The sequence below is a fragment of the Varanus komodoensis genome, unplaced genomic scaffold, assembly GCF_004798865.1.
Source record: "Varanus komodoensis strain SLA01 unplaced genomic scaffold, ASM479886v1 scaffold6_4, whole genome shotgun sequence".
Lineage (NCBI taxonomy): Eukaryota > Metazoa > Chordata > Lepidosauria > Squamata > Varanidae > Varanus > Varanus komodoensis.
The window spans coordinates 19,031,472-19,043,825 of record NW_025336347.1 but is presented as its reverse complement, the minus strand read 5'-3'; the positions used below and the strand labels follow the sequence as shown (position 1 = coordinate 19,043,825).

General features: G+C 48.0%; 1 protein-coding gene across 1 annotated transcript in view; it reads left to right on the top strand.

Moving 5' to 3' along the window:
- The first annotated feature begins 183 nt into the window (after window positions 1-183).
- Window positions 184-12,354, top strand: part of IL17RC (interleukin 17 receptor C) — a 28,562-nt gene continuing 16,391 nt past the window's right edge. Inside the window, exons 1-7 of the mRNA XM_044451868.1 lie at window positions 184-625; window positions 7,662-7,683; window positions 9,333-9,488; window positions 9,751-9,798; window positions 9,892-10,001; window positions 11,958-12,075; window positions 12,186-12,230. Coding sequence (XP_044307803.1) covers window positions 533-625; window positions 7,662-7,683; window positions 9,333-9,488; window positions 9,751-9,798; window positions 9,892-10,001; window positions 11,958-12,075; window positions 12,186-12,230 — 592 coding nt within the window. The 5' untranslated portion in view covers window positions 184-532. The remainder of the gene's footprint in view (window positions 626-7,661; window positions 7,684-9,332; window positions 9,489-9,750; window positions 9,799-9,891; window positions 10,002-11,957; window positions 12,076-12,185; window positions 12,231-12,354) is intronic.

The following is a 12,354-nucleotide window of genomic DNA, read 5'->3' as shown; positions in this document are numbered from 1 at the left end:
ACATTTGTTTCCTGTCATTCTCTTAGCCTTTGGAGTCTCCCCTTAAGCAGCCTTCCTGGTATTGTGCGCAGGCTGTTCTGCCTGTCCGGACTCCACACTGACTTCCTGCTACGCCCTCTCCACCTTTCCTCCACTTTGACGTAATTTTTCTTGTAATGGCACAACAGGGAGGGATATTGACTAAGCAATGCCCTGGCAAACAAGTTGTATGGAAGTTCTCTCATCCTCTTTGATGCTCAGGTTCTTACGTCTTCTTGCTTCTGCCTTTGCTCTCAGTCAGCTTGGATCTTTAGCCCTGGCATGCAGACCTCCTGCTAGTTTCTGCAGTAACTTCATGGAAATGCTGGAAAGGAACCAAGTCCCTGGAGGAGAAATTTCGGGAAATGTACCAGCTATTTGACAGCTGTGCTATTGAGGCAGGACCCATTTGTTTTGTGGAAGTGCAGGTTCTGAGATGAAAGAGACAACATCCACCATTCCAGTGATGACTTAAGGAACAGAGCCTTTACCTGGCTCTCTGAAGACCCCAGAGATGTACATATTGACACTGGCACTGGTTCTAGTGTACCTACCTTCTGCCTGCTTTCAGCCAGCGACTTTTCCGGACTCTGTCAACTGCTCACAGGTAGGTACAAGCATTGGTCAGGATGGTTAGAGACAGTCTATTACACTAATCAAGTACCCTTCGTTCAGATAAATTTCCTTTTTTCTCTGTCCTTCTCTGTTGTCTATCTGTGCCTCATCATGTTGTTCCACAAGACGTACAAAGAAATCAATTAAAATTAATTGATTGAATTATCATTCTAATTCTATTCTTATTGCTCATTTCTTAGAAACCTTATCAGGTATAATAAGAATGACACAGAATGTCAGCAACTTGGACTTATCAGTATACAAATCTTGGTATCCCGATGAGGGATTTAAGAGAGCAAAATCCATTTTGCCTAACAAGCATCACATATCTGTCACAAGTGTAAAGCCAAGCCAAAGCAACTCTGAAAAGGGATTTTTCTTGATCTGAAGGGAGTACTAATACCTGACTTGGCCAGGACAACATGTCATTGTAGTAAAACCTCAGTGGGACTGTATTTAATTAAATGAGAGTTAGCTACCTGGAGTCTGTGACTTGTGGCCCTTCAGACATTTTGGAGTTCTACTCTCATTCCTAGTCAGCAGCCGATAGGAAGAATTGTAGGGTGAGGGAAATTGGGAGTCACAATTTCCCCCCACTGCCCTGAATATTTTCTGTCATACTCCTTGTGAAGGTGCTTCAGAAAGAGGGTGGCCAAATTAAGGAGTGAAGGAAATCTGAGTGGATACAGTCATGGATTACAAACTTACCCTATGAAAATTCCCTTTTACACACACACACACACACACACACACACACACACACACACACACATTTATATTTATATTTAGGTATGCAGGAATCCTGTCCTACTTTATTCTGGTCACCCTAATAATAAATTATAGGGGGAAATCTGCCCCATTAGTTTAATCTATTTTTAAAATGTGAAGTTAATTCTACTTAGCATTTCTAATAATGACTGTAGAAGAGATGTGTGCGAGGAGGAGAGAGGGAGTGTGTTATCCTTAGCACTAGCAAACACAGTTCTCCAAGTCGGAGTCATATAGCCAAAATGGCACCAAACATGGACACATTAGTATCCACAAGGGCAGGGGAATTGCAACTTCAAGTACAGGCTGATAAAATTGGAGCTCGCAGTGATGGATCAAGAAAGGGAACTTTGGATTGCGGTGGACAGCTCGATGAAATGTCAATCCAATGCACAACTGCTGTGAACAAGGCAAGCTCCATTTTAAGCAAAATTAGGAATGGAACTGAAAACTGCCAATATCACAGGTCTCACACAAATCTATGGTGTGACTACATTTAATACTGTACTGTATTATGTGCAGTTCTGCTTGCCTCACCTGAGAAAGGACATTATTGAGCTAGAAAAAGTGCAGAAAAGGGCAAAGAAAATGATCATGGGGTTGGAGCAATTCCTCTGTGAAGAACAGTTTAGAATAGCTGGGATTGTTTAGCTTATAAAAAGGCTGATAAGGATAGATACGGTAGAAGGTGAACAGATTTATATGCGGTGTGGAAAAATGGAGAGTGAGCTATTTCTCTCCTGCTCTCCTAATACTAGAACATGGGGTCATCCCATGAAGCTGAATGGTGGAACAGTCTGGACAGATAAAAGGAGGGACTTCTTCACCCAAGGGATTCACTTCCGCAAGACGTAGTGACAGCCACCCATTTGGACAAATTCTTGGAGGAGACCAGTATCAGAGGCAGGATGCCCAGGTGCACCAGTTGCTGGGAGCCTGGGGCAGGAGGCAGCTGTGGGATACTGTGGGCAGCTGGTCTGCCACCAGTGTGAATGGAATGCTGAACCAGATGGGCCACTGGTCTCATTCAGCATGGCTTTTCTTGTGTTCTTATTTTGTTATGTTTTAAGGGGGAAAAAACAAACTTTAGGTATAGGTGAGGAAAACCTTCCAATAGCAGTCCAGTAGGCACAGAATGCTGGCTGAGTGTTCTAAGAGAAGGTGATTAGCGGGGAAATGGAATGGCGTGTCCCAAAAAAGGTCATGGCTGGTTAGCTGGAATACTGAAGAGGAGCACTTGCACTGCAACATTTTGTGGCAGATCTCATTTCCTCTCAATTAGTTCACATGTTGCTCAAGTGTGGGTTTATGCATGTTTTGTTTATGCATGTGGCATGTAGGTCATAGATTCAGTGAAGGTGTGTGTGCCTAGACCTCTTAGAAGAAAAGGCCTCATGGAAGACTTCATACACAGATGGCCTACACTGCCCTTCCCCTTTGCCCGACACATACACACTATGTATGTATGTATGTATTTTCATTTTTATACCACCCAATAGCCAAGGCTCTCAGTAGCTCACTTAGCTGTTACCCCCTAAACAAAACCCTACAATCCATTGTTTTGTAGGTTTCTGGAAACTCGGGTAAATAGGATGTTGGGCATGTATCCACCTGAGATGCCAGTTAGCCATTGTACTGTTTAAACTGGGGCCCTTGTATTGCTTGTGTTTTCTTTCCTTGCTCACTTTGCTCACTGAAATCTGTGCCTAATCTGAAGGCTGCTGTGGAAACGAAAGGGTGCTCTGGTTTCCAAGAAGGGAAGCAAAAGGACTGCCAGTTCTGCATGGTATTGGGAGGGCCTCTTAGGCTCTAGTTTGTTTAGTGACGGCCACAGCCCTTTGCCCTGGCAACACCGAGGTGTTTTGGAGCTTGTGTCCAAATAGATAGTGCAGGCACAGGAATACAAGGTCACACAGTATCCTAGAAGGGGCTAGTTTGGTTCTGTTTATAATGTGGCTGCCTTCCCACCCCTGTTCATGTGCCTTTTATAACATCCTGCCTGATACCTACCTCTTATCCTTATGCAAGAAAAGCTTTGGCTGCTGATGTGCCAGATTGCTGATAAAGGCATGGGAGCAGGGCCAGAAAAGAAGGTAGCAACCCTAAGTACCAGGCCAAGGACCAATTCCTTGCTTGGATGCTGGGGGAGGTGAGATACTCTCCACCACTGAGAAACTACTACCACCACCACCACCACCACCATGAGTATTACTCCTACACCCCCTATCTTTCTTGATGCAGAAGTATTTAAAGATTGCCCTCCTTCACTTGGAACTCCTCTTCCTCCCTCTCTTGTCTTTCCCTGTGTCAAAGTTCAGATTGGAAGCTCTGCGTGTGCGGGGAACAGGGAGGTGGAGGGCATATTTATCAATAACGTTGCATCTCCATACCAACAGCTCCAGGACAGACCAAAAATCCAGACAGTTGTGTAGATACACACATGCATAACACGTACACACAAGCAGCAGTAGACATTACAGCACCAAATTCGTTAGGATCAGCTGACCGTCGCATAACAGTGAGAGGTGCCAGTGGAGACTGGGCTAGTTAGCATTTGGGGCTTTGGCTGGGGAGACCTGGGTGCACATCCCTGACCCCCCATTCAGCTGAGAAGGTGACCCTGGGCCAGTCACTGTCTGAACCTAGCCAGTCACCAGGTTGTTATGGCAACAAAGTGTGGGCTTGCAGCCCACATGCAGATATTCCACTCTGTACTCAGGGGGTGAAAGGAAGGACATATGGGGAGGAACAGGGACGCTGGGTAGAGCACAGGCTGCCAGCTACGGTGCCGGTGAGAGTGAATTTGCACAGTGTAGTATAGTTTTTCAGATTTCTTTTGCTTTCCAACGTAATGTCAATGTCAAGGTGGGCAACATGTGGTCATCTAGATGTTTTGGCCTGCAACTCCCAAAGGACCTAGACAACATAGTCTGTGGTGAGGGATCATAGGAGCTGTAGGCCAAAACATCCGGAAGGCCACAAGGTGCTTACCTTGGCATGAGAGTAAAACTAGACACTTTATTATTTTACACAGTAAACCCAGAAAAGGCTCTTGCCAGGGCCTTACATGAATAAATACATAATATAGATCACAATTCTCAGTGAACTCAGCACAAACCAACTTTACTGATTCCTTCTGAACAGCAGACAGACCCAAACACCAGAAACACACGGAAACCCAGAGAAGCTGTTGTATTCACACTCCATGACAAAAAGGACACACCTGGAGGAGGGGGGCAGACTCTGGCAATGCATTAACCGAGTCTGCAGCTGATGATCAAGCACATTAGGAGACGCTGCCCCACTTCAGTCCTCCTGTGGCTGTTGCATGCGGCACCGTGAGAGCACCAAGGCTCCCCTCTCCTTGCTGCAGTTCCTTCTCCTGTTGAACTTTTTGTGTGCTTATGTGTGGGTGGGAGACAGGTTGGTTGTTGGTGACAGATTATTGATCTTACCATGTGTCGTTGGCCCCCTTGGCCCTCCCACAAGTGTCCCAGGAGACAAGGCAGCAGAACAACTTGTATCGTCCACCCTGCTGCAAGCATGAGCTGTTTTGGGCTCCCTGGCTTTTTAATTTTAACTTCAAGCATTTCTTTTCTTGAGGTCACAAGAGACTGCTGTGAAGACAGATTTTGTGATCCTCATTTGAGCAGCTATGGGAAGTCTCTTTCGAGTTCACCAGCAGCCCTTTGGAAGTTACTAAACTTTTTTTTTTTAAGTTTGGGCGCTTTTCAGATAGTTGGCAGTCGCTGCTCAGGAGCCACTTAAGAGTGGCTAGGAGTTTTGCCATTCCTGCCAAATAAGTTTGGTACCCGGTTTCCAACACCCACAGCTGGCCTGGTCTCTTGGGTTCAGCCAACATGATTGCCCATCATGGGCACAACAACCCCTACTCAAAAAAGCCCCCTCTGGGAGCCAGTTTAGGTGTGCACAGCATGATGCCCTGCCATCAGAAGGAGCCCACAATGGGCTGTTGTGTCTTGAGAACTGATATGATCAGGAACAGTGACTGATACGAGGGAACAGGCACAGATGCTAAATGACTATTGTGCCTCTGTGTTCTCCCCAAAGCAGGACGGGGGATATCCGCATAGGGGATTAGATGAGGCTGGGGACTTAGGGGCACAGATTAGTCACTCCCCTTGAAGTCGAGGGGCTCCTCAGGGCATTGGACATTACAAAGGCGCCAGGCCCTGACGGGTTACGCCCGAGAGTACTTAGAGAGTTGGCAGGGGTTCTCTCACGCCCGCTGGCCTCCATTTTTGAGACCTTGTGGAGAACGGGTGAAGTTCCAGAGGACTGGAGGGTGGCATCAGTGGTTCCAATTTTCAAAAAGGGTAGTAGAAAGGACATGGGGAATTATAGACCAGTTAGCCTTAATGGAAAGGCTCATAATAGAGAGAGATCTAGTGATGCTAGATAGGGAAGGGAGGCTGACAGCCACACAACATGGCTTCCGCAAAAACAGGTCCTGCCAGACAAACCTTGTAGAATTCTATGACAAGGTTTCGAGATGGCTAGATGGAGGGGATGCAGTGGATGTGGTATACCTGGATTTCAGCAAGGCCTTTGACAAAGTGCCCCATGATATCCTGGTGGAGAAACTGAGGAGTTTTGAGATACACCAAAGCACTGTCCGGTGGATTAGGGCATGGTTGACTGACCGAAAGCAGAAGGTAGCCATTAGCGGGGAATCATCGGGATGGCGGCCAGTGACAAGCGGGGTCCCCCAGGGCTCTGTCCTGGGACCGATCCTGTTTAATCTTTTCATTAATGACATGGAAGAAGGGGTGAACAGTCTGCTGATCAAATTCGCAGACAACACTAAAACTGGAGCAGTGGCCACAACTGAGGAGCAGGTACTCCAGATCCAAAAGGATCTGGACAGACTATGGAAGTGGGCAGGAGACAACAGGATGGAGTTCAATGTGGATAAGTGCAAGGTCTTGCACTTGGGGCATAGGAATAGGTGCCATAAGTACAGGTTAGGTGACAAGTGGCTGGAGAGCAGCACTAGTGAAAGGGACCTCGGGGTGCTGGTTGACTGCAGGCCAAACATGAGTCAGCAGTGTGATGCGGTGGTCAAGAGGGCGAACGCCACCCTTGGTTGCATAGCCAGAAGTGTGGCTTCTAGACCAAGGGAGGTATTACTACCACTCTACACGACTCTGGTGCGTCCGAGTATTGTGTTCAGTTTTGGGCCCCTCATTACAGAAAGGATATAGCCAGGTTGGAGCCAGTGCAGCATAGGGCCACAAGGTTGGTGGCCGGTTTGCAGGGGATGCCGTATGAGGCGAGACTGAGGGAACTGGGTCTCTTCAGCCTGGAGAAGAGGAGACTCAGAGGGGATCTGTTGGCGACATACAGGTATGTGAGGGGATGTCACATGGAGATGGGTAGAGACCTGTTCTCCCCTGCAGAGGAAGGCAGGATGCGCTCCAACAGAGCAAAGCTCAGGGAACCCAGGTTCCATTTGGATGCCAGGAAGCACTTCCTGACAGTCAGGACCTCGAGGGTGTGGAATGGGCTTCCACGGGAGGTCGTTGAGGCCCCATCGGTGCGGGTGTTCAAGGATAGGCTGGACGTCCACATGGTGGGCATGTTGTGAGCGGAGCCGGCTGGTGCCGAAGGTCAGACTAGATGGCCTGGGAGGCCGCTTCTGTTTTCTATGTTTCTATGAGAACCCAGTCAAAGCATCCTCAAAAAGCAGATGATCACCAGCTCAAGGTGTTCTAGCAGATTATTTTCCCAGCAACGAGAACTATGTTACTTCAGAGTCAATAAACCAGTTCTTCCACTGTTAATATTTACAAAGAACAAGTCTTTTGTAGAGCTAGTGGGTATTAATTGTCCATTCAAGGCCAGGCCAACTGAAAATAAGACTGCATTACAACAAAGGTGTCTCATGGCAATATATTGTTTGTGGCTCAGAAAATCCATTCTGCACTCCTAGCTACTGCAGGGCTTGTAACTCCATTCAGAAGGACAAGGAAAGTCTGAGCAGGTGACAGATGATTTCTTCACAGAAAATTCAGAGTGCTTTGACCCTGGGAGCCCTGACTCCACTTCAACACCCAATACAGGATGTCTTCTGTTTTAGGTACCAATTTGGTACACACAAAATTCTGGCACAGACCCTGAGAAGGAATTTTATTCAATCTCAGTGTAGCTGGGTGCTCAGTGGGGGTGAAGGGAAGGGGCTTTTTCCTGACTATCCCCTTTCTAATTTCTAAATCTGTCCCTTCTCTGTCCTTCCACAGGGACTAGGCTGCCGATTCTTGGGTAAGTGTTAGCTCTGCTTTGCTTGTGTTCCAGCCACATAGTCCTGTTCAATAGGCTTTATTAGATTATGGTAATAGCCCAGCCCAGCATGAAGACTGCAGTCTAACAGGCTTGTCTTAAAACAAATCAGGCGGGGTTATTTTGCTGTGTGAACTGTTTGATTGTTGCTAGGTTGCTTTGTTTTTAATGCATGCCATCAATACCTAGTACATAGGCAAATCATCGATAGACTGGTTCAGTGACATCATTCCTAAGGTGTTAAAGGTCTCTACAGCAGTATTCCTTTTTCTGGGAAAGAGGAGAGTAATTGGATGGAGATTAGTATTAAAAAGCTATCTTTGGGCTACCTCTAAATTCTTGTGGTCTGATGCAAAACCTCCTCATTTGCAAAACCCTAAATGTCATACTGTAGTACCAGTCCTCAGGCATGAACTATACATCATGAAGTGCCAATGTACAGATGTGAAGGGTGCATAATTCTGAGGTTTGCCTCCTTTATACTTTATACCTCCTTTATACCTTTATACCTAATACCAGGATGTTCCTTGTTGGGAAAATTCAGATAAATCCTGATAGAAAAACGTTGCTTATATGTGCCTTTGTGTTATAAAATCAAACCTGCACTGCTTTCGCAGAAAGCACCCCAATTCCAAGCCAAGTTACTGTTTAGCATTTGCTGTAACTTTGAGAAGTGGGACTTGATGGCTTCCCCAAGAAGCTGTCAGGTCTATTCTTTTGATCAGTAAGTGGGCTAAACTGCTGTGCTGCTGGGCTGGTTGATCGGAAGGTCGCCGGTTCGAATCTGCACAATGGGGTGAGTCCCCGTTGCTCCATCCCAGCCCCTACCAACCTTCCAGTTCGGAAGCATGCACATGCAAGTAGATGAAAAGGTGCCACTTCAGTGGGCAGGTAACAGCGTTCCGTGCACTTCGGTGTTTCGTCATGCCGGCCACGTGACCACGGAGATTGTCTGCGGACAAGCGCTGGCTCCCTCGGCTGGGAAACAGAGATGAGCACCACCCCCTGGAGTCAGACTTGAATGTCATGGGGAAACCTTTACCTTGTTTAAAGAACTGATACATCTGCCAGATGAACAGCATTGTAGTCACCCTCATTTGCATGCCAAGGCCCAAAATAATCCCTGTGCCTCAGTGATCCTTATGTTAATCTCCTGCAATCAAATGCCATTGTACTGAGCCCCCTTTGCAGACGTTTCACCTTCTTCCGAATGTGTTCACCTTACTTTGTCATCAGCTGCCCAGCTGCTGGGCCCACCTGGCTCAGGTTCTGTCAGACAGGTTCTAAAAGCTTGCCGTTGCCCTGGAGAGCGCGACCAGGCAGCATGCTGCCGTAAGCAACTCAGGGGTCCCGGCCGTTCTATTAATAAATTCCGGAGGCTCCAGAAAATCCAACCTTCCCTACGAACCTGTTTATTTTTTGTTCTTGCTGTCTATATTGAGGAATGGAGGAATGTTGTCCATGGGGTCATGATGGGTCAGGCACGACTTTGTGACTGAACAACAACAAAAAATCGATATGAGCCCCAGCATCCTTCAATAAGCACAAGACTTTCTTAACCAGCTGAGAGAATCACGTGTGAATTCTTGCTTTCTGAATGGTAATTGTGTATTCTCCCTCTTTCCTCCCAGGACGGGATGTACTGTGCACCCCTGGGGAAGCGTCACCAGATCCAAAGCTATATCCAGTCCTGGTGCTGACCCAGAAAACCAGGAACAAACTCCGATGCCGGCAGCATCAAGACTGTACCCCCTGTGTGCACGTGATGCTGCAGCTTGGCCTCACGGGTGAGAAAGACGGTGCAGGAGTCGCTGCTTGAAGGCTGGGCTTGCCATGCCACCACTCTTCCCATCTGAGTTTGGCCCCTGACTTCAGCATGTCTCTGTGTCACTTTAGGTCTGGTTTTTCAGTCTAGGGCACATGTGAAGAACCCGCAGCCTATGCAGTCCTTGATCTGGATTCAAACCCTGCCTGTAATGCCTCTTCTTCCATATGGTGAAATTAATCTGCTTAAATAATGCTTCATCATCGCCTTTTGTTTTCTTGTAGGGCCACCCGCTCTGGGTACAAGCCAAGAACTGCATGGTGACACTGAAGGTGAGCTGGAAGAGAATTGTCTCCAGAAGCCCCTGCCTACCAGTCAAAAATCTCCCTCCTGACACTGCTATCCCTCACTCTTTCTATCCTCAGAACTCCTGCAAATGCATGTATTTCTCTCAGTCCAGACCCACCATTCCTCCAACTGTTTAGCAGTGGAAATTTGGCTCCCCCATCGTCATGACTGGCAAACTAGAAACCTGGTAAGTTGCCTGCAGTGGTAGACGAACGCCAGGTAAGAAAATAACAGCTGCCCTGGGCGGATGCGAAGAAGTGGTGGTACCCCCTCTTCACCATTTCCCCTGGCCATCCATCTCTTGCCATTTGCCGGCTTTTCTTGGCCACCCTCTGGGTGTGACCTCTTACGCCAGGTTGCACGGAGGCCACACCCCAGCAGGCAGCCCACAGACAGCTTCCAGTTCTCCTTCGCCCGGCTCTTTGCAACTGTTGTCTCTATTCACCCGTCCTCTGGCAGTACGAGCAGCGACCAGTGCTAGAAAGAGGAAGAACAGTCTTTGCTCCTTTGGCTGCTTTTCTAGGTGGTCACAGCCGCTGGGCCTAGTCAATGCCAGCTCCGCTCTAGCTTTTGGAGGGCCCTCAAAGGCAAGGCCACCTCCATGGGCTCCCCTCCTTCAGTGAGGTGACTTTCTCACAGCCACTGTCACCAGCTCCTGTTGAGCCTTGTTGGTCTTCTCACTGCCATCCCTTGCTTGCTGGACTGGCTGGGAGCAGTGAGCAAGCAGGCAAGCCCATCTCCTGCCACTCCTGCTCACCACCATCATTGCCTGGGCCAGGGTAAAAGGCAGGTGAAGAAGCAGGTTGAAATGGGGAGGAGAGGGAAGAACTCCGGAAGATTGTGGTCAGCAGGCTCTTGCTGGGATGTGGGTCCTTGGCAAGTGCCCAGTGATGCCTACCCTTGACACCAGCCCGGAGCCTAAAGGAGGAAGGGAAGTGAATTGGCAGCCATGACAGTGCTGAGGAGGTTGACTTGATGGCCACCAAACACTTGATCATCATCCTCATTAGTAGCAAACATTCTGAGAAAACCAAAATACCACAGGAAGAACAAGTTAGTCGATGAGAACTGCAATCCTTTTTTATACATATGCACAGAAGTTAATTTCCTTAGCACAAAAATCAGATGTGGAGAGAGCCTAGAGCCCTGCCAGTTCTACTGGCACTGAGAGTCAGTGTGTGGTGTTGGGTTAAAAGTGTTGGACTGGGACTTGGGAGGTCCAGGTTCTAGTCCCTGCTCAGCCATGGAGCTCACTGGGTGACTTTGGGCCACTCACTGACTCACAACCTAACCTACGTCACAGGGTTGTTGTTATGAGGATAAAATGGAGCTTGAAAGCTGCCTTGCCTTCCTTGCAAGAGGAAGAAAAGCAGGATATAAACGCAATGTCATAATAATGACACATGCTATTTATTTATTTATTAGACTTGCATTCCACACTAGGCAATTATTTACGGCTTCCTTTTATACTAGCACATTCCCCTGGAATATCCACCCTTTTATTGACTCACACTGTGATTCTCTGGAGCCATTTCACTACTGTTTTTAAAATGTTTCTGGTTTTTGGTTTTTTGCTTCCTTAAGGTGAAGAATAGGCAGAAGGACTTAGGTTCTTTAAGAAAGGAAACCAAAGACAGGCAGCCTGCTTGAAGGCAAAGCATGAGGGAAAGGGCAAGAGCAGACACTTCGTTCGCTGTTGTGCATCTGTGCCAGAAAAAGGAGCTGTGGCTCAAGCGGCGGAGCCCATCCTGCGCATGCAGAATGCCCCCGGTTCAGTCCTGTGCATAATCAGGCAGGGCTAGGAAAGAAGCCTTCCTAAAAACCTTACAGAGCTGCTGCCCGTTGGTGTTGATAGTACTGGACTGGATACACCCATGTATGACTCAGTAGAAGGCCACCTCCTCTGTTTGGAGACAAACTGCATAGCTGGAGCCACACTGTGGGTTAAAAGTCGCTGTGGCTCTTACTTAAACCAGCCTACCCTAACCTGTCATCCTCCAGATGTGATAGCCATGCTGGCTGGCAAGGATGGCGGTCGTAGTCCCACACACCTGCAAGTGCCAGGCGGGGGAACGAGAGAGAGTCCCACAGACCTTTGACAGTCCTGTCTCCTTCCCTCCCTCCCTCCCTCCCTCCCTCGCAGGGCTCCCTCCACTTCGACTGCTTCCCGGTTGCTATTGGTGGGGAGCTGCATTTCGCTGCCTTCACCTTGCCCCGCTACACCTCTGCAGATGTGATCCGTTTCACACACCACGGGCCAGGTGAGCTCCACTTAGGCTTACAGAGATGAGAAGCCAAGTGAATCGAATTCTTTGCTGTTGTGTGATCATTCCTTTCCTGTTCGCTGCTTACCTGTGCTTTCTTCTCACAGACTGTACCTGGCACAAAGCTAAAAATGCAGTTCGCCTTTGCCAAGGTATGTTGCAATGGCACTGGTTTTCTTGTTAATATGCTGCTTCCTTGACATGAGCATGAACAGGGGCTGTGCAAACTCTGCAGCAGCCCATGCAATCAATATCTTTAGTTTCAGGACATTCCCA